Below are 20,829 nucleotides of genomic sequence, written 5' to 3'. Positions count from 1 at the left end.
TGATGGAGATTACATTCTATTGTTGAGTTAGAGGTCCGTCAGGGAGATACAATAGTATCATGAGTACACCTTTATCCCTGTGTACTGTTTTGGTGACCATGTGTGGAATTTGAGGAGATTTTCTTGTTTTTACATTTTTAAAGAGTTGTGGGAATAAAAACAAAAATGTGTGACAGAGACCTGTGTGTCCTGAGAAGTTTAAAATATTTACCATCTACCCCTTTTCAGAAAAGGTTTTCCAGCACCTGCATGTAAACATGAAAATAGCTTTCTTATAATAGTATTGCTTTTATGAAATTTTTGTTGTTGAGACGGGGTCTTGCTCTGTTGCCCAGGCTGGAGAGCGGTGGTGCAGTCACAACTCACTACAGCTCAACTTCCTGGGCTCAGGTGATCCTCCCACCTCAGCCTCCTGAGTAGCTGGGGCTACAGGCGTGTGCCACCATTCCTGACTATTATTTTTATTTTATTTTTGTAGAGATGGGGTTTTGCCATGTTGCTCAGGCTGTAATGAAATGGGTTTTTTTTTTTTAATATATCCCCTCTTTAGGAAAATCTAGCACATAAAAATGCAAATTTAGTTAAAATGTCTAGAAAATAATTTTAGCATCACCTAAAGCGTTCTTTATGAAACTTTCATCTAATCTGTTTGAACGGGGATGCTCTACTTGTATAATTGTGTGTTTACAGATTGTTAACTATTTGGCTGGCAGTCTTAAAGCTGATGTTTCTGTTTCACTGCCAGCTGAAGGCCAAAGAACTGAAGATAGGTAGATGGGTTCTTTCAAGCATTGTTTGAAGCCCCTTTTCTGCACTTGCCACTTTGAAGGTATATTAATTGTGCAGAATAAGGCATTTTTTTTTTTTAAATTTTACTGGAACTCTTAGGTGTGTTTTCCAAGCAATAACTTATAATTTAGGGACTTAATTTTTTGAATTGTTTGCCATTAATAATGATTTTTAAATGTATCAATGTCAAAGGACAGGCATCCTGAATTTTTAACATTTTTTATCCTTATAATTGTGTAGGTGAACAAAGAGAAGAGGGCTTGATGGACTTTTTACCATCTTCAAACATTGTCCAGCTTGGTTGTGGCAAGGCAGCTAGGGGCCAACACTTGGTCCAATGGCTAGAAAGAGTTTTCTGGCTGGGCCCGGTGGCTCAACCCTGTAATCCCAGCACTTTGGGAGGCCGAGGTGGGTGGATCACGAAGTCCAGAGATCGAGACCATTCTGGTCAACATGATGAAACCCCGTCTCTACTAAAAATACAAAAAAATTAACTGGGCATGATGGCGCACGCCTATAGTCCCAGCTACTCCGGGGGGGAGCTGAGGAAGGAGAATTGCTTGAACCCAGGAGGCGGAGTTTGCGGTGAGCCGAGATCGCGCCATTGCACTCCAGCCTGGGTAACAAGAGCTAAACTCCGCCTCAAAAAAAAAGAAAAGAAAAAGAGTTTTCCTAAGTTTAGTTAAGGAGGAATGTATTATGAGCATACACTATTAACTGATCTTTTATTGATGAGAGGTGGCCACTTGAGTTTTAGAGATACAAGTATGAATGATTTTAATAGGTTGTGGTAAAGGGCCGGGACAAGCAGTTACAGATGAAGTATGTTATGAAAATAGAGACTGTGGTTGAAATTAAGAAATATGAAGGTTTGGGTCAGATGTCCTGGCTCATGATTGTAATCACAACACTTTGGGAGACCGAAATGAGAGGATTGCCTGAGTTCAAGACCAGTCTGGTCAACATAGGGAGACCCCCATCTCTACAAAAAAGTGAAAAAATTAGCCAGGCATGGTGGCGCACACCTGTAGTCCTGATTACCTAAGCTGACATTGGGGGATTGCTTGAGCCTCGGTGGTTGAGGCTGCAGTGAGCCATAATTGCACCACTGAACTCCAGCTTGGGTGACAGAGTGAGACCCCATCTCAAACAAAAAAAAACCCAAAAAACAACAAAAAGAATATGAAGGTTGGTGAAAGATCTATATACAAGACATGGTTTCTGTTGTTGGTGAGCAGTCAATCTCCTTAAAGAAAGCAAAGACTTGCCAGGCGCAGTGGCTCACGCCTGTCATCCCAGCATTTTGGGAGGCCAAGGTGGGTGGATCACGAGGTCAAGAGATTGAGACCATCCTGGTCAACATGGTGAAACCCTGTCTCTACTAAAAATACAAAAAATTAGCTGGGCACGGTGGCGTGTGCCTGTAATCCCAGCTACTCAGGAGGCTGAGGCAGGAGAATTGCCTGAACCCAGGAGGTGGAGGTTGCGGTGAGCTGAGATTGCGCCATTGCACTCCAGCCTGGGTAACAAGAGCAAAACTCCGTCTCAAAAAAAAAAAAAGAAAGCAGAGATTTCATAGCTTGCTGACTATTAGGAGAACCTGCCTGAAGCCTATTTGTTGAATGAGGGAGACAGACTTGACACACTTACAGACTGCTGGAGGAAACTCACATATAAGATGACCCCCTGCAGTACAGTGTGCTATTCAGAGCACAGAGAGGGCACTTAACCAAACTTGTGTAGTCAAAGAAAGCTTCCTAGAGACAAGGAGAAGATAGGGTTCTCCCAGGTAAGGGGAAGGGAAGAGTATTCCAGAGAGAAGTGATGGCACATGTGAAGGTGTAGAGTTGGGAGAGAAGGAGGCCTCTGACTAGAAGTTGCTGAGAGATACTATGTGTCTAGAGCCTAGCATGTTGGTGGGGGACATTATGAGAGATGAGCAGGAAAGATAAGAATGTTGGCCTTTTTTGTTGTTGTTGTTTTTCTGGAAGCTTTTTATTGTTGCTCCAAGTTTAAGAATTTTAACGGATGGCAGAAGACCAACACTTTCAGATAACCTCCCGCATAGCCTTGCTCAGCTTCTGAATCTTGGTCTTGGCAGACATGTCAACATATTTCTCTCCAATACGCACAATCATTCTACCCATGATTGATGGATCAGTCTTAACCTCCAGTTTCAGTATCTGGCCTTGATTAGGAAGCTCTTCAGGACTGTTTTTAATTCAGAGAGTGTGGCTTCTTCTAAAGGAGATGCGGTGGTCACTGTGCAAGGAACCTCTCCGCGGTGGACACTTATCATGGTAGAAAAGGCAGAAACAACTCCTTGGGTATTGCTTAAGCGACCATTTTCAGCAAGCAAATCGATCAGGTTGGTGGTGAGAGGAGAGAACCTCTCTTTTGCCGTGACGTCACTTAGGCTTTTCACTTTAACAGAATGCTTCACATAGGGATTCAAACAGAAGCAGTCAATTTGGGTTCCTTCAGGATTTGTGCTACTCTCAGCATCTCCTTTTCTACTTGCTTCAGCTTTTTCTGTTTTGATGCAGTGAAATAAAGAGCCGTGGCATAGCGACCTTCAACACCGTATACCTGAACAGGAGACCTCACAAGTTTGGCAAATGGTCAGACCACAGATGTACTGAAGTATCGCACCTGCTGGGAGAGCCTGGACACTGCCAGGGCGGCCATCTTCTCTCGAATGTTGGCCTTTACACTTTGCCCTTTTGTAAGAACAGCAGGAAGACCCTAATGGGTTTCTTCTCACATCTTATGAAAATTCCCAACACAGAGAAGAACAGTTGAAAGAATTTTACAGTTAATACTCATGTATCTCAACCTAGATTTTACCGTTAACATTTAACTAGGCCGGGCGTGGTGGCTCAAGCCTGTAATCACAGCACTTTGGGAGGCCTAGGTGGGTGGCCCATCCTGGTCAACATAGTGAAACCCCATCTCTACTAAAAATACAAAAAAAATTAGCTGGGCATGGTGGCATGTGCCTGTAATCCCAGCTACTCAGGAGGCTGAGGCAGGAGAATTGCCTAAACCCAGGAGGCGGAGGTTGTGGTGAGCTGAGATCGCGCCATTGCACTCCAGCCTGGGTAACGAGTGAAACTCCATCTCAAAAAAAAAACCCTATATTTGCTTTATCACATGTGTCCTACTCTGTTACCCATTTTTTAAAAAAAATGCACTTCATAGTAAGTTGCAGATAGTAGTACACTTTACTCTAAATACTTCAGCATGCATAGCATTAACTAGAATGCCCTGAAGGGGGTCTTAAGAGGGAGAGTGGCATGATGAGATTGGTTCAGGAAGATCACTCAGCTGCAGAATGGAAATGGATTGGAGGGTGGTATGCACATAATGAAGGCTCACTTTTAAGTGGTATGTTAACAGAGTGAGGAGAAGAGAACTGGGAGAAGGCCATGTTAAGCTTTGTGCTTGAAGACACACAGAAAGGAGAAAAACAGTCTAACAAATAATATGACTGGGAAAAAGAAGAAAAAAAAAGTAAAAAAACAAACAATAATATGATTGAAAGATGTGTATAACCCTAGAACAAGACTGCATTTTTGCAGATACCTCAGATCAGATTCCTGGAAACAGGAGATTTAAAAAAATGGGATTTTGTTTACAGAATCTTTGTATTAGCTTTTTAGATCTTTTATGAAACAGATCTGTTTTCAGATGTCCACATTTCCCAACAAAATAAATCATGTCAGATTGCATTTAGGTGTAAAGAAAGTGAAAGCTGCATAATCCCTTGAGGGGTCTTATGAGGATTTTGAATTGAAGCTTAAGATGTATGAAAAGAAAAGAAGAGATGAGTTTAAAATGTTTATAAAATATGAATGTTCAATTTTCAATTACTAGGGCCTGATGAGGTGGCTCAAGCCATTATCCTAGCACTTTGGGAGGCCAAGAAGGGCAGATCACTTGAGGCCAGGAGTTCAACACCAGCCTGGGCAACTTGGTGAAACCCTGTATCTACTAAAAATTCAAAAATTAGCCAGGCATGGTGGCGTACGCCTGTAGTCCTAGCTACTTGAAAGTCTGAGGCACGGAATCACTTAAACCTGGGAAGCAGAGGTTGCAGTGAGCCAAGATTGCATGATTGTACTCCAGCCTGGGTGACAAAAAAAAAAAGCCAGGTGCAGTGGCTCAGGCTTATAATCCTAGCACTTTGGGAGGCTGAGGCGGGCTGATCACAAGGTCAGGAGTTCGAGACCAGCCTGACCAACATGGTGAAACCCCATCTCTACTAAAAAGACAAAGATTAGCCAGGCATGGTGGTGCGTGCCTGTAATCCCAGCTACTCAGGAGGCTGAGGCAGGAGACTCGCTTAAACCCGGGAGGCGAAGGTTGCAGTGAGCTGATAATCATGCCACTGCACTCTAGCCTGGGTGACAGAGTGAGACTCCATCTCACAAAAAAAAAAAAAAAATCAATTACCAAATGTTATTAAAGTTGATGAATGAGAGAGGAGGAAGAGTGATTGATAGAAATTTTGCTCCCAGAAAGATTGTTTCAATAAACAATCCTTCCTGAAATGTTTTAAGAACCTTCTCTCTGTCAAGCACTGTGTAAGCTGGTCAGAATATTCTTGGGAATAAGCTTTTGTTTTCTCCTCATTCTTCTATTTACCCTAAGAGTTAAGGGGAGTTGAAGCCTTGCAGAGGTTGACTTGGATTCTCTTAGGAGGCATGGATTATTCTATGCTACCACCAGTCTTTGTGACTGTAGCCTTGGCCTCAGTTTCCTCATTTGTAAGAAGAGGAGATTTCATTATAGTTCCTTATAGCCCCAAAATGCTGTGTTTATGAAATGTTATTTATCCTCAATGTGACCATTTCTAATTTGTTACAAGAAGTGAGAAGTTTTGAAATCACAGGGTAGGGAAATAATCTCAAACTACCATGTTTAACATATTACATTTATTTGACCATATGCTCTTTCCTTTTTCAAATTTTATGTTGTAAAGTTTATCTTAAAACAGATCTACCAAGTACTGAATGTTAAGAGGAATAGCTATCATTATTTAAAATTCCAGCAGAGAAGAAATTAGCATAGTAAAACATACTTGTGGTACTTCAAATTAGAATCAGAAGGCTAGGAACATGCCTACCTGTCACTCAGAGGAAGTCCACAAAGAAGAATGCATTAACTCATTTTTCTTTCTCTTCTGAAAATAGCAGTACTCTTGGAAGTGGAGATAACTTTTTTCTTCAGTGAGTCATGATGCAAAAAATAATAAACGGTTTTGTTTTAATGGTCTCTAAAGACAGCAGCACTGGTGAGTGTTAGTGTGTGCCTTGGCATTAAATTCCTCTGTTATTTCCCACCTGTGTGAACTTGACTAAGGTACTTAACTGAGCCTCAGTATCCTACCTGCCGAATGGGAGCTAATCATAGATAGCTGGTGAAAGAGATGGTGTTTCTGAAGTTAATAGCCAGGCAGTCTTCTCCGATTTCTATGTCTTCCTCTTCTCTCTGCCCACTCCCAACCAAAACAGCCTTTGAGTATAGTTGTCTCTGCCTCCATACCTTAGTTCAGACCTACCTCATTTTTTTTTTTTGCTTGGACTCCAATAATAGACTATTGTCTGGTTCTATTTACTCCTAAACTTACTCTTGGCAGTCATTCTTCCACGTTTCCATGGCAGTCTTTCTAAAGTACCTAAAGTGTGCCAGTGGTTCCTCATCTTCAGAATAGTTGGACCTTCTCAGCCTGGCCTAAAATGACCTTCATGATCTGGCCTCCTCTGTTTGTTTTCACCTTTTGCTTCCTTTTCCCTTCACATCCTGAATTTCATGCATTCAAATTATTTGTCCTTCCTAGAAGGACGCTTCTTTGCTTCTGGGTCTCTGTATGTGCTTTTCTCATGTGTTTACTTCCTGGAATGACAAACTCTTTATGGTTCATTAACTGTACAAGATTTGACTGAAGTGTTACCTTTTCTGCAAAGACTTCTGACTTCCAAGCAAAACCAGGCTCTTGCCTCTAGGCTGACCTCCTGATGTGTTGCATATCTCTGGTGTAGTCCTAATGACAGTGTCTTGAAACTGTTTCCTATTTGTTATCCCCGCCAATTTATGAGCTCTTAGAGGACAACAGTTTTGATACAAGGATCTTCATATTCCTGGTGTTTGGCTTAGTGTAATAAATGTCTAATGCAGTGGTTTTCTTTCTTTTTTTTTTAATTTACTGTTAAAATTTTTAAAAAATTAAAAAAACAAGCCAGGTGCGGTGGCTCATGCCTGTAATCCCAGCACTTTGGGAGGCTGAGGTGGGCGGATCACCTGAGGTCAGAAGTTTGAGACCAGCCTGACCAATATGGAGAAACCCCGTCTTTAAAAAAATAAAAATAAAAATAAAAAATTTTAAGATCAAATAGAGATGGGTGTGGCCTCTGTACCAGCAGTGTCAGCATCTCTGGAAACTTGTTAGATATGCACATTCTTAGGCTCGACTCCCTATTTACTGGATTAGAAACTAAGGGGGTGGGGCCCAGTAATCTGTGTTTTAACAAACTTCTCAGGTGATTCTAAGGCATATAACAAGTATTGCAGGTGATTCTGATAGTTCTAATAGTTAGAAAACTTTTAATTAGTCCAGTGAAATGAATGATTGACAACATTCAGAGAGGAATAAACTCTGATCTCGTGATAAGTGAAGGAGAACCCTTCCACTTGTGTTCAGTCTAGAAAAAGGAAACAGCCATGCGCTAGTAATGGCTGTAAGAATTTAAAATAGTGAGCATATGATTGACAGTATTTTTGATATCATGAACTCAGGCTCAAAATCTGCTCTGAATCTACTAACTAATCTCTAACTTAGTTTAGAGATTAAACTAAAAGGAAGACACAAGCTTGTTATTTTAAAAATTTACCCGTAAGATCACCACCAGAGATAACCAAATTATCAATGATTATTTCTAGGTAATATTATGGTTTCTATTCTTTTGCTTATGTTTGAGATTTTCTGCAGCTATGTATTTTTTTTTTCAAAACCTTATATTTAAGTAATTTGAAATATTAATTTTTTTTTTTTTATTTTGAGACGGAGTTTCGCTCTTGTTACCCAGGCTGGAGTGCAATGGCGCGATCTCGGCTCACCGCAACCTCCGCCTCCTGGGTTCAGGCAATTCCCCTGCCTCAGTCTCCTGAGTAGCTGGGATTACAGGCACGCGCCACCATGCCCAGCTAATTTTTTGTATTTTTAGTAGAGATGGGGTTTCACCATGTTGACCAGGATGGTCTTGATTTGTTGACCTCGTGATCCACCCGCCTTGGCCTCCCAGAGTGCTGGGATTACAGGCTTGAGCCACCGCGCCCGGCGAAATATTAATATTTTAAGAAATAAGTTGAAACAAACTCATCTGAAGTTTTTACCCCTTTGAAGATGTCTTCACTTTTTCAAAACTGACAAAATTTGTGTGTATTGTGTACAGTATGTTTTGAAATATATGTACATTGTGGAATGGCTCAATCAAGCTAGTGTTTTTTCATGTTCTTAACATTTAAAGTGGGAATTAAAGAAATAAGATAAATCCTGGGTCACATTAAATATAGTTTTACTTAACTACTGCTTATTTTTATGGATCTATGTATGCTTACAAAATAGTGAACAATGTGTTGTTCAATAAGCTTCTGTTATAGGCTGGGCACTAGGTTTTTATTTATAGTTTAAAACATTGTTTTTGTGGGATAATCCAAATTAAATTGATATCATTTTAAAGGATTTCTTTCAGGAAAATAGCCTGTCATAAGAGTAAAAACTTTAGGTTGGGTGTGGTGGCTCGCACCTGTAATCCCAGCACTTTGGGAGGCCAAGGTGAGCAGATCACAAGGTCAGGAGTTCGAGACCAACCTGACCAACATGGTAAAACCCCCTACTCTACTAAAAAAATACAAAAATTAGGTGGGCATGGTGGTGCGCTCCTGTAATCCCAGTTACTCAGGAGGCTGTGGCAGGAGAATTGCTGGAACCCGGGAGGGAGAGGTTGCAGTGAGCTGAGATCACACCACTGCACTCCAGCCTGGGCAACAGAGCAAGACTCCATCTAAAAAAAAAAAAACTTCAAAAAAATCTTGTTTTTTTTGTTTTATTTTGTTTTCAGTTCTAGAACAGACTCAGACTCCTTTTGAAAAAAGATTTTATAGATCTCCTCACATGATGATTTAAATTATTTTTATTATATAAGTCTAATGCTTGTGTCTGCTGAGGCAACTATATACTTTTTTTTTTTTTTGCTTATAGTTCCGAAACAACTCCAAACCCCAAAATTATAAATTAAATGTCATAGAAACTATAGAACTTGATAAATATCATAGAAACTATAGAACTCTGTCCCTGAGGCTGGAGTGCAGTGACACAGTCTCGGCTCACTGCAACCTCTCTGCCTCCCAGGTTCTAGCAATTCTGCCTCAGCCTCCCAAGTAGCTGGGACTACAGGTGCATGCTGCCACACCCAGGTAATTTTTTTAATTTTTAGTAAAGACGGGGTTTCACCATATTGCCCAGGCTGATCTTGAACTCCTGAACTCAGGCAATCTACCCACTTTGGCTTCCCAAACTGCTAGGATTACAGGCACGAGCCGCCGCACCCAGTGAGATATTACTGTTTTTAAAGCTAATCTCTTTTTTTGGATGGGCCAGTTTAATGGTACATTGTAAAAATAGTACTGAAAAATATTTAATGTCAAATTTTTTTTAAAAAATTAGAGGCCGGGCGCGGTGGCTCAAGCCTGTAATCCCAGTACTTTGGGAGGCCGAGGCGGGTGGATCACGAGGTCGGCAGATCGAGACCAACCTGGTCAACATGGTGAAACCCCGTCTCTACTTAAAATTACAAAAAAATTAGCTGGGCACGGTGGCATGTGCCTGTAATCCCAGCTACTCAGGAGGCTGAGGCAGGAGAATTGCCTGAACCCAGGGGGCGGAAGTTGCGGTGAGCCGAGATTGCGCCATTGCACTCCAGCCTGGGTAACAAGAGCGAAACTCCGTCTCAGAAAAAAAAAAAAAAAAAAAATTAGATAAAATTGTGTATATTTACAGTACATGAAGTTTTGGAATATATGTATGTATTATGGAATGGCTAAATCAAGCTGGTTAACATATGTATTACCTCACATAATTGTCATTGTTGTGAGAACACTTAAAATCTACTCTTGGCATTTTTCAATAGAAGAGATTGCTAATAACTGTAGTCACCCTGTTGTACAGTAGATCTCTTGAAGGTATCCTTGTGTCTGAAATTTCATAACCTTTGATCATCATCTCCCCAACTCCCTTCCCCACCATGGGTCCAGTTCCTGGTAACTACCACTCTGTTCTCAACTTCTGTAAGATCAGCTTTTTAAGGTTGCATGTGTGAGTGAGATCATGCGGTATTTGTTTTTCTGTGCCTGACTTATTTCACTTAATACAGTAGTCCCCAGTCTTTTTGTACCAGAGACCGATTTTGTGGAAGACAATTTTTCCATGGACTGGGTGGGGACGTTTCAGGATGAAACTCTTCCACCTCAGATCATCGGGCATTGGTTAGATTCTCCTAAGGGGCATGCATGTGCAGTTTACACTAGGGTTTGGGCTCCTATGAGAATCTAATGCCAGCACTGCTGATCTGACAGGAGGCAGAGCTCAGCTGTAATGCTCCTTGCTGTCGGCTCATCTCCTGCAATGTGGCCTGGTTCCTGACAGGCCACAGACTGGTACCGGTCTGCAGCCCTGGGGGTTGAGGACCCCGAATTAACATAATGATGAACCCTCCAGGTTCATCCATATTGTTGAATATGACAGGAATTCCTTCTTTTTTTGAGGCTAAATAGTATTTCATTGTGTGTATGTGTGTATATAATATATATGTGTGTATGCGTGTACATATGTACATGCACACACACATCGCATTTTCCTTATCTATTCATTTATTGATGGAGTTGATGGACAATTAGTTTGTTACCATATCTTGGCTATTGTGAATAATGCTGCAGTCAACATGGGAGTGCAGATATCTCTTTAATATATTTACTTCCTTTGGATATCTTACTGTTACCTTCTTTATTGCCTATTTAAGGTTACACTTATTGCTATGAAGTATTAGAAAATACTTCATAAAAAGAGCCAGTCTGCCCAGTGCAATTGAACATAGAATTGACTGCTCTGGGATACTTTGAATTTGGTATGCCTGTGTGTTGACTCTCTTTTCTGTTCTGCCTGCATCGCTTGGCTTCACCTTACCCCCAGTAGGATTATAAACACCATTGCAGAGGTAGGAAGGGCAGTCTTGTGGCAGCATTCAGATTTAAAGACCTAAGACATAGCTGGGCACGGTGGCTCACACCTGTAATCCTAGCACTTTGGGAGGCTGAGGCGGGCAGATCACGAAGTCAGGCGTTTGAGATCATCCTGGCCAGCATGGTGAAAGCCTGTCTCTACTAAAAATACAAAAATTAGCTGGGCATGGTGGCACACACCTGTAAGTCCCAGCTACTCAGGAGCCTGAGGCAGAAGAATTGCTTGACCCCAGGAGGCGGAGGTTACAGTGAGCGGAGATGGTGCCATTGCACTTCAGCCTGGGCGAAAAAGACCTAAGACATTTTGTTTTTAGCTTAACGTGAAAATGAAAACAATTTTTAAATTCTCAGAGAACTTATAGATATCCAGGAATAAGTCCCTAGATCCAAGCAACTCCAGTTGTATGTCTATAAATACTTTTTTTTTTAATTGCATTTTAGGTTTTGGGGTACATGTGAAGAACATGCAAGATAGTTGCATAGGTACACATTTGGCAGTGTGATTTGCTGCCTTCCTCCCCTTCACCTATATCTGGCATTTCTCACCATGCTATCTCTCCCCAACTCCCCATCCCCTGCTGTCCCTCCCCTATTCCCCCCAACAGACCCCAGTGTGTAGTGCTCCCCCTCCCTGTGTCCATGTGTTCTCATTGTTCAACACCCGTCTATGAGTGAGAACATGCGGTATTTCATTTCCTGTTCTTGTGTCAGTTTGCTGAGAATGATGGTCTCCAGTTTCATCTATGTCCCTACAAAGGACATGAACTCATCGTTTTTGATGGCTGCACGATATTCCATGGTGTATATGTGCCACATTTTCCCTGTCCAGTCTGTCATTGATGGGCGTTTTGGTTGATTCCAGGTCTTTGCTATTGTAAACAGTGCTGCAATGAATATTCGTATGCATGTGTCCTTATAGTAGAACAATTTATAATCCTTTGGATCCATACCCAGTAATGGGATTGCTGGGTCAAATGGAATTTCTATTTCTAGATCCTTGAGGAATCGCCACACTGTCTTTCACAATGGTTGAACTAATTTACACTCCCACCAACAGTGTAAAAGTGTTCCTATTTCTCCACATCCTCTCCAGCATCTGTTGTCTCCAGATTTTTTAATGATCACCATTCTAACTGGTGTGAGATGGTATCTCAATGTAGTTTTGATTTGCATTTCTCTAATGACCAGTGATGATGACCATTTTTTCATGTTTGTTGGCTTCATGTATGTCTTCTTTGGAAAGTGTCTGTTATATCCTTGGCCCACTTTTGAATGGGCTTGTTTGTTTTTTTCTTGTAAATCTCTTTTAGTTCTTTGTAAATTCTGGATATCAGCCCTTTGTCAGATGATTAAACTGTAAAAAAATTTTTTCCCATTCTGTTGGTTGCCGATTCACTCTAATGACTGTTTCTTTTGCTGTGCAGAAGCTGTGGAGTTTGATTAGGTCCCATTTGTCTATTTTGGCTTTTGTTGCCCATGCTTTTGGTGTTTTGGTCATGAAGTCCTTGCCTACGCCTATGTCCTGAATGGTTTTGTCTAGATTTTCGTCTTGGGTTTTTATGGTATTTTGTAAAAATATGGAATGCTTCACGAATTTGCGTGTCATCCTTGTGCAGGGGCCATGCTAATCTTTTCTGTATCATTCCAATTTTAGTATATCTGCTGCCGAAGCGAGCACAATACTTTTTTTTTTTTGAGGCAGAGTCTCGCTGTCGCCAGGTACCAGGCTGGAGTGCAGTGGTGCAATCTCAGCTCACTGCAATCTCCGCCTCCTGGGTTCAAGCAATTCTCCTGCCTCAGCCTCCCATAGCTGGGACTACAGGTACGTGCCACCGTGCCCAGCTAATTTTTGTATTTTTTAGTAGAGACGGGGTTTCGCCATGTTGGCCAGGATGGTCTCGATCTCTTGACTTCGTGATCCACCCACCTCGGCCTCCCAAAATGCTGGGATTACAGGCATGAGCCACCATGCCTGGCCATACTTTTTTTTTTTTTTTTTTTTAAACGAAGTCTCGCTCTCTTGTCCAAGCTAGAGTGTAGTGGTGCGATCTTGTCTCAGTGCAACCTCTGCCTCCAGGTTCAGGCGATTCTCCTGCCTCAGCCTCTCGAGTAGCTGGGACTACAGGCATGCGCCATTATGCCCAGCAAATTTTTGTATTTTTTTAAGTAGAAATGGGGCTTCTCTATGTGGGCTAGGCTGATCTTGAACTCCTGACCTCATGATCTGCCCACTTTGGCCTCCCAAAGTGCTGGGATTACGGGTGTGAGCCATCTCACCCCACCTCTATAGATACTACTACTAAGATTCTAATAAGTCCATGAATAGTAACATATAAGTAGCATTTAAATACAATATAAAAAAGCCCTCACCAAAACATTGAACAGCTAGACTACTTTTAAACCTTTAAAAAAAATACTAGTGTTAAGTTTAAATCACATGATTTTCCGCCATTAATACTTTTTTTTTTTTAAAGACAGAATCTTACTCTGTTGCTAGGCTCCAGGCTGGAATGCAGTGGCAAGATCTTGGCTCACTGCAACCTCCGCCTCCTGGATTCCAGCACTTCTCCTGCCTCAGCCTCCCTAGTAGCTGGGACTACAGGGGTACGCCACCACACCCAGCTAATTTTTGTATTTTAGTAGAGACAGGGTTTCACTGTGTTGGCCAGGATGGTCTCAATCTCTTGATCTCGTGATCCGCCTCCCTTGGCCTCCCAAAGCGCTGGGATTACAGTTGTGAGCCACCACACCTGGCCGCCATTAATACTTTTAAGTCTATTTCTAATTTTTGTCTGTTATACATACTCCCTACACTTTTTCTTGCCCAATTTGTTTCCCTTTTCTCCCCGTCTCTTCTGCTACATATTTATTATGGGTTCATGGTTCTGGTAAGGGTCACAGTTCCCTCTCCTGATGTACAGGGAACTGAATGATGTACCATCCATCCCCTTTGATTGGCCTCTGGTGGACATATGACTGAAACTGGGCCAATTAAGAGTCTTTACCTGAGATTCTTCAGACTGAAAGCCAAGAGTAAGAGTCTTTTGTTCCTTGTAGATTGAACTGGGATGACATGAGAGTGCAAATTCCTGAAACCTAAGATATTCTGCTTTACCTTCTCATCTCCTGAATATTATGCATAGAGGAAGCCACTTGTTATTAGGTTAGGACAAGATTTTTTTTTAATATGTATTTTATTGCACTTTAGGTTCTGGGGTACATGTGCAGAACATGCAGGATTGTTGCATAGGTACATACATGGCAATGTGGTTTGCTGCCTCCATCCCCTCAAATATGTCACCTGTATCTGGCATATTTGCCCGTGTTAAACCTCCCCAACCTCTGTACCCCTGCTGTCCCTCCCCTATTCCCCCCCAACAGACCCCAGTGTGTGATGCTCCCCTCCCTGTGTTAATGTGTTCTCATTGTTCAGCACCCACCTATGAGTGAGAACATGCAGTGTTTGATTTTCTGTTCTTGTGTAGTTTGCTGAGAATGATGGTTTCCAGAGTCATCCATGTCCCTACAAAGGACACAAACTCATTGTTTTTTATGGCTGTGTAGTATTCCATGGTGTATATATGCCACATTTTCCTTGTGGATAGGACAAGATTTAACAAGACTGGGAGAGAGAATCCTGGTCGTGATGGAGTCTGCATCAGCTTCCTCAGCAGCTGGCATTATAGGCATGCCACTACCATGCCTGACTAATTTTTGTATTTTTTGTAGAGACAGGGTTTCACAGTGTTGGCCAGGCTGGTCTCAAATGCTTCACCTCAAATGATCAGCCTGCCTTGGCCTCCCAAAGTGCAGGGATAAAAGGTGTGAGCCACCACGTCTGTCCAAGTCTGCATCTTTAATACTGTAGCTGCTCCATTGTATTTCATCAAATTGCCTTTTGGTTGAAGCTAGTTCCAGTTGGATTTTTCACTTGGTATCAGAAGTCGTCCTTAAATAATCTGTATTATAATTTATAAGATTTATCCTTTTTTCTATATATCTAGGTGAAGATGGAGCTGGAAAAACAAGCTTAATAAGAAAAATTCAGGGAATAGAGGAGTATAAGAAAGGAAGAGGATTGGAATATTTGTACTTAAATGTTCATGATGAAGACAGAGATGGTGAGTGTCATTTGTTTTTTTTTTTTTGTTTGTTTTTTGTGAGTGTCATTTGTAACAAATTTCTGAAGTGTATTCTGAGGTGCACTGCTATTCACGTTGGTCTTTGATTTTTTAGTGTGTCTTTTTTTACTAGAAGTTCTATGATGTCATGCTGGTCAAGAAATAGCTATGTTTAGGTATACTTTTATTAATTTGGGATTGGGATTCATATGTGATGCTTTTAAGCATCTTAAGGTATCCTGATGGGCAGATACTTCTTTCCCGCCATACTTGAAGAATCTCAGTTTTTCAACTCATCCTCCCTGAGATAGTGATTATTTTGCTGACTCCTTTTTCATCTTCTGATTTTCTGATAAAAATATTACTTAGCCTTTTTATCTATCAGCTATTTTTTCCTCTGTAGATCACTTGCCTTCTCATTTTTGTATATAATATCTTAAGTATGCATTTCTCTGCCTGCTCATGGTAAAAATATAAACATGTTATACATCCTCTAGTTTTGCATTAAAAATAAGAAGCAGAGGATGCTATAATTAAGTCATTTCAGGCCTTTAGATAAATTAGTAGATGGCCTAAATAGTTGAACTTTGTAAAAGCCAGTAGCACATCTCCTGTGGAGACGTATTAAAATACCAAGTATACTGTTAGTTGGATGATGAAATGACTTAATCTTGTTGCCTTGGTTACTTTCTTTTGTCTGTTGTAGATCAAACAAGATGTAATGTATGGATCTTAGATGGAGACCTATATCACAAAGGCCTCCTTAAATTTTCACTGGATGTCATATCTCTGAAGGATACTCTAGTTATGCTGGTTGTTGACATGTCAAAGCCTTGGACTGCTTTGGATTCTTTACAAAAATGGGCAAGTGTTGTTAGAGAACATGTTGACAAACTGAAAATTCCTCCTGAAGAAATGAAACAAATGGAACAAAAGTGTAAGTAGTCTAGAAGTAGTAATGTAGGTTTCAAATACAAAATGTCTTAGCTAACTTTAATCTTTAGGAATTTTTTACTATGGAAAAAGGTTTAATGAAGCAAGCATACTATAACTACTTTTTTTTTTTTTGAGGCAGAGTCTTAACTCTGTTGCCCAGGCTGGAGTGCAGTGGTGCGACCTTGGCTCACTGCAACCTCCGCCTCTCAGGTTCAAGTGATTCTCCTGCCTCAGCCTCCTGAGTAGCTACTATTACAGGTGCTTGCCACCATGCCCAGCTTATTTTTGTATTTTTAGTAGAGATCAGGTTTCACCATGTTGGTTGGCCAGGCTGGTCTTGCACGCCTCACCTCAAGTGATCCACCCGTCTCAGCCTCCCAAAGTGCTGGGATTGCAGATATGAACCACCGCGCCCAGCCTGTAACCACTGTTTTTAAAATTCAGTTTAGATGGTGTGCTAGGTTTTAATACAGTTTCAAATTAAAAACATAAGACATAATGGTAAACTGTTTAGTAGAGATTCCTTTTCTCCTTGCCAAAAGGCTGTGTGTGTTCATTTCGGAAAGGTAGCTTTGCCGGGTAAAAAAATGGAATCTTTCTTCAGCTGCTCATTTTTAGCAGTTTCATTTTTTAATTAGTAATATTACTGACCTTGTCAAAATGAAATGTGCCTAGAAATATGTTGACAGTATACATATAAAGATATTAAGATGGTTTTATGATTTGCAAAGTACATGTTTCGTACATGCCCATGTGAATTGGAGATTTTTTTATGGGAATTATGAAAATGATATGGGTCATTTCTAACAGGTTGTAAGCCAGTAACATTTTAAAAAAATTTTTATTTTATTTTTGAGTTAGTCCTACACTGTTGCCCAGGCTGAAGTGCAGTGGCACAATCTTGGCTCGCTGAAACCTCTGCCTCCCAGGCTCAAGCCATCCTCCCACCTCAGCCTCCCAAGTAGCTGGGACTACAGGCATGCACCACCATGCCTGGCTGATTTTTAAATTTTTTGTAGAGATGGAGTTTTGCCATGTTGCCCAGGCTGGTCTTGAACTCCTGAGCTCAAGCCACCTGCCTGCCTCAGCCTCCCAAAATGCTGACATTACACGCATGAGCCACCATGCCCAACTGCCTGTAACATTTTCAGTGTCACTTAGAGTTCTTCATTTGCCAGTATTGTGCTTTGCATAAGAAAATACATAGTCAGTTGCTTTGTTATTATTCACTGACAGTAACTTTTAAAGAGAAATTGACAGCTGACTGGAATTTATATGTAAGAAAACAGTAAAAACTGAAAATGTATGCACTACTCTATTGAAAAAGACATCTAAATGCTTTTAGGTTTTTTTTTTCTGTTTACTATTGCCTGTGGAGTTTTTTTTTGTTCTTTCCCTAAGTCTAGATTTGTCCTAGAGTAGTAGTTCTCACTGTGGTTCCCTGAACCAGCAGCACTAGTGTCAGTATAGCCAGAAACATGTCAAAAATACACAGTTTCACTCCCTATCCCAGACTACTGAATTAGAAACTCTTGAGGGTGGAAATAGTAATCTGTGATGTAACAAGCCTCTGGGTGATTCTGGTGCATGATAAAATTTTAAAGCCACTGTTAGATTATAGCCTCTGATCTTAAGCGTTGTAGTCACCAGGGCTGCTAAGGGTACACACAGGCCCCTGTGTTTCTGGAGGAACTATGCCCAACTGTTTGGGATTCCCTGTTCCTTGACCCCATGTAAATTTAGAATACTTTTCCTCCATGTGAGTTAGTCTTCATGATCCAGAGATCTGGCTTCTAGTTACTTTAAGAGAAAACACCCATTTTCTTCTAAGTAAGTAATGTATGTACATTCTTCGTTTTTAGGAATTGAAAATAGGCTGGGCGCGGTGGCTCACGCCTGTAATCCCAGCACTTTGGGAGGCCAAGGTGGGCAAATCACAAGGTCAGGAGTTCAAGACCAGCCTGGCCAATATGGTGAAACCCCATCTCTACTAAAAATACAAAAATTAACTGGGCATGGTGGTGGGCGCCTGTAGTCCCAGCTACTCAGGAGGCTGAGGCAGAAGAATTGCTTGAACCCAGGAGGCGGAGGTTGCAGTGAGCCGAGATTGTGCCACTGTATTCCAGCCTGGAAGACAGAGTGAGACTCCGTCTCAAAAACAGAAAACAAAAAACTTGAAAATAGCCAGTCACAGTGGCTCACCCCTGTAATCCCAACACTTTTGGATGCTGAGGTGGGAGGATTGCTTGAGTCCAGAATTTGAGACCGACCTGGGCCACATAGTGAGACACCATCTCTACAAAAATAAAATAAATTATCCAGATGTGTTGACACATACCTGTAGCTACTCAGGAAGCTGAGCAAGATCACTTGGGTCAAGGCTACAGTGAGCCATGATTGTACCACCGCACTCCAGCATGAGTGACAGAGCAAGACCGTGTCTCAAAAAAAAGAAAGACTACTTTTGTATATTTTTCCCAGTATTTTTTATTTCTAAGCTGGAATCATAATTTGGCCTTATTTTATTTATATCTCTTTTAATGTTACTATTTCCTACAATGTTAAATATTCTTTGAAAACTTAACATTTTGTGGTTGTGTATAATTTTCCCTCATATACTATTTTAATCCTGTGCTATGGACAGTTTGTTTCCAGATTTGTTTTGCTTTTAAACATGAAGAAAAGAGTTATATGGAAATCCCTATGTGTATGCATCACTGATTGTGCCCTTGAGAATTCCTAGGAGAGTAATTACTGAGTCAAAGCATACATTTTCAAGTCTCTTGATACATTCACATTTACTTTATATTTTTTAGGGACAGTTTTGACAACCTTGCAAAAACTCCTAGAAACTGATCAGCATTGGTAATATTTCATTGTTGTGCCAGGGTTACAGAATGAATGAGTATGGCCCAAGATTGAGCCTAGGTAAAAAAGGAGAGACCTGAGTAAAGGGTTCTGTGAGAGGAAGTTAGTATTAGAAAATCATCTAGACTATCTTTTAAGTTGTGGGCTTTTTTTTTTCTCCCACATTTATTTTTCTTTTATCCATACAGTAGCCTTTGTGTATTAGAGAAGGTAGAGAGATAAAACTAATCCGTGACTTGACCAAAATATATTTCATAAATTGAGCCAGGTCTAGATAGAATCCTACTTTATAGAGCCATCCCATGCAGTAGTAGTATTCTGTTCCTAATTATTAATGTGGGTCCAGTGTTTGTATATTTTCTTTGAAATAGGTTTCTCAAACTGTTTTTGTTCCTTTTCTTATACAAGACTCAGTATAAATTCAAGTAAATTTTATCTTTAGATTATGGCAAGAAAAGTTACCTGCTGAAATAAAGCAATTTCTAATCTGTGTTTACTTTGATTTTCAGTGATTAGAGACTTCCAAGAATATGTAGAGCCAGGAGAAGACTTCCCGGCGTCTCCCCAGAGAAGAAATACTACATCACAAGAAGACAAAGATGACAGTGTAGTTTTACCTCTGGGTGCAGATACACTTACACATAACTTGGGCATTCCAGTACTAGTAGTTTGCACAAAGGTTAGTTTGCTTCCTAGAGATTCTGCTACTTATGTTCACTGAGGTTGAACAGCTGTTTTGTTTTCCAGGCTTTTTGGAGTTAATACATTAGTTCTTCTAGATAATTTTTAATGAACAAATAATAGTTTAAAGTATTGAATGATATTAATATGTTGTTTTTGTGGTCTTAATTATAGTTCTTTGAAAGAAAATGTAATTTCAGATATTTGGGATTGAATTTCATGTTCATAATTCCAGTTGAACTTCATTGTATGATTAATCAGTTTAGTAGAAATAATTACAGGTAAAATGATAGTTTATTGGTTTTTATAAAATTATTGTTTTTTCTGTCTTGATTGAGTTATATAAAATTATTTTTCGACATTAAATTTTTTTTTTTTGAGGCGGAGTTTTGCTCTTGTTGCCCAGGCTGGACAATGGCACCATCTCGGCTCACTGCAACCTCTGCCTCCCAAGTTCAAGCAATTCTCCTGCCTCAGCCTCCCCAGTAGCTGGGATTACAGGCTCCCACCACTGCTCTTGAGTAATTTTTTGTATTTTTAGTAGAAATGGGGTTTTACCATGTTGGCCAGGTTGGTCTTACTCCAGACCTCAGGTGATCCACCTGCCTTGGCCTCCCAAAGTGCTAGGATTACAGGCGTGAACCACAGTGCCCAGCCTCAATGTTAAAATTTTGTATATTCTCTAATATCAGAGGATTATGTACTTAAAATAGACTTTTAAACACATAGCAGCACTCATTTTTGACATGCAGTTAGTTATCAAGGGTTTCTGTTTTTTGTTTTGTGGGGTTTTCGTTTTGTTTTGAGATGGAGTCTCGATCTGTTGCCCAGGCAGGAGTGTGGTGGCGCGATCTCCACATACTTCAACCTCTGCCTCCCCAGTTCAAGTGATTCTTTTGCCTCAATCTCCCAAGTAGCTGGGAGGCACCACCACCGCGCCCAGCTAATTTTTGTGGTTTTAATAGAGATGGGGTTTCACCATATTGGCCAGGCTGGTCTCGAACACCTGACCTTGTGATCTGCCTGCCTTGGCCTCCCAAAGTGCTGGGATTACAGGTTAAGCCACCGTGCCTGACCTTAGGATTTCTGTTTTTAAAAGAGGTTCTGATAGGACCACTATTACCAAAATTACACT

The 20,829-nt window shown here is 40.7% G+C and overlaps 1 protein-coding gene, 1 non-coding gene and 1 pseudogene across 2 annotated transcripts in view; 1 reads left to right on the top strand and 2 right to left on the bottom strand.

Annotated features, from left to right (window-relative positions):
- DYNC1LI1 (dynein cytoplasmic 1 light intermediate chain 1) overlaps nucleotides 1-20,829 on the top strand; it is a 43,981-nt gene that overhangs the window by 9,244 nt on the left and 13,908 nt on the right. The window contains exons 3-5 of the mRNA XM_002759727.6: nucleotides 15,093-15,209; nucleotides 15,916-16,146; nucleotides 19,523-19,692. Of these exons, the coding sequence (XP_002759773.1) occupies nucleotides 15,093-15,209; nucleotides 15,916-16,146; nucleotides 19,523-19,692 (518 nt within the window). The remainder of the gene's footprint in view (nucleotides 1-15,092; nucleotides 15,210-15,915; nucleotides 16,147-19,522; nucleotides 19,693-20,829) is intronic.
- Nucleotides 2,804-3,477, bottom strand: LOC100410051 (ATP synthase peripheral stalk subunit OSCP, mitochondrial pseudogene; annotated as a pseudogene).
- LOC118149107 (U6 spliceosomal RNA) lies at nucleotides 12,660-12,766 on the bottom strand. The gene has a single exon (XR_004736262.1). It is a non-coding gene; the product is annotated as a U6 spliceosomal RNA (small nuclear RNA).

The sequence above is a fragment of the Callithrix jacchus genome, chromosome 17, assembly GCF_049354715.1.
Source record: "Callithrix jacchus isolate 240 chromosome 17, calJac240_pri, whole genome shotgun sequence".
Taxonomy (NCBI): Eukaryota; Metazoa; Chordata; class Mammalia; order Primates; family Cebidae; genus Callithrix; species Callithrix jacchus.
Note: the sequence above shows the minus strand (reverse complement) of the source record. Positions and strands in the feature narration are given on the sequence as shown.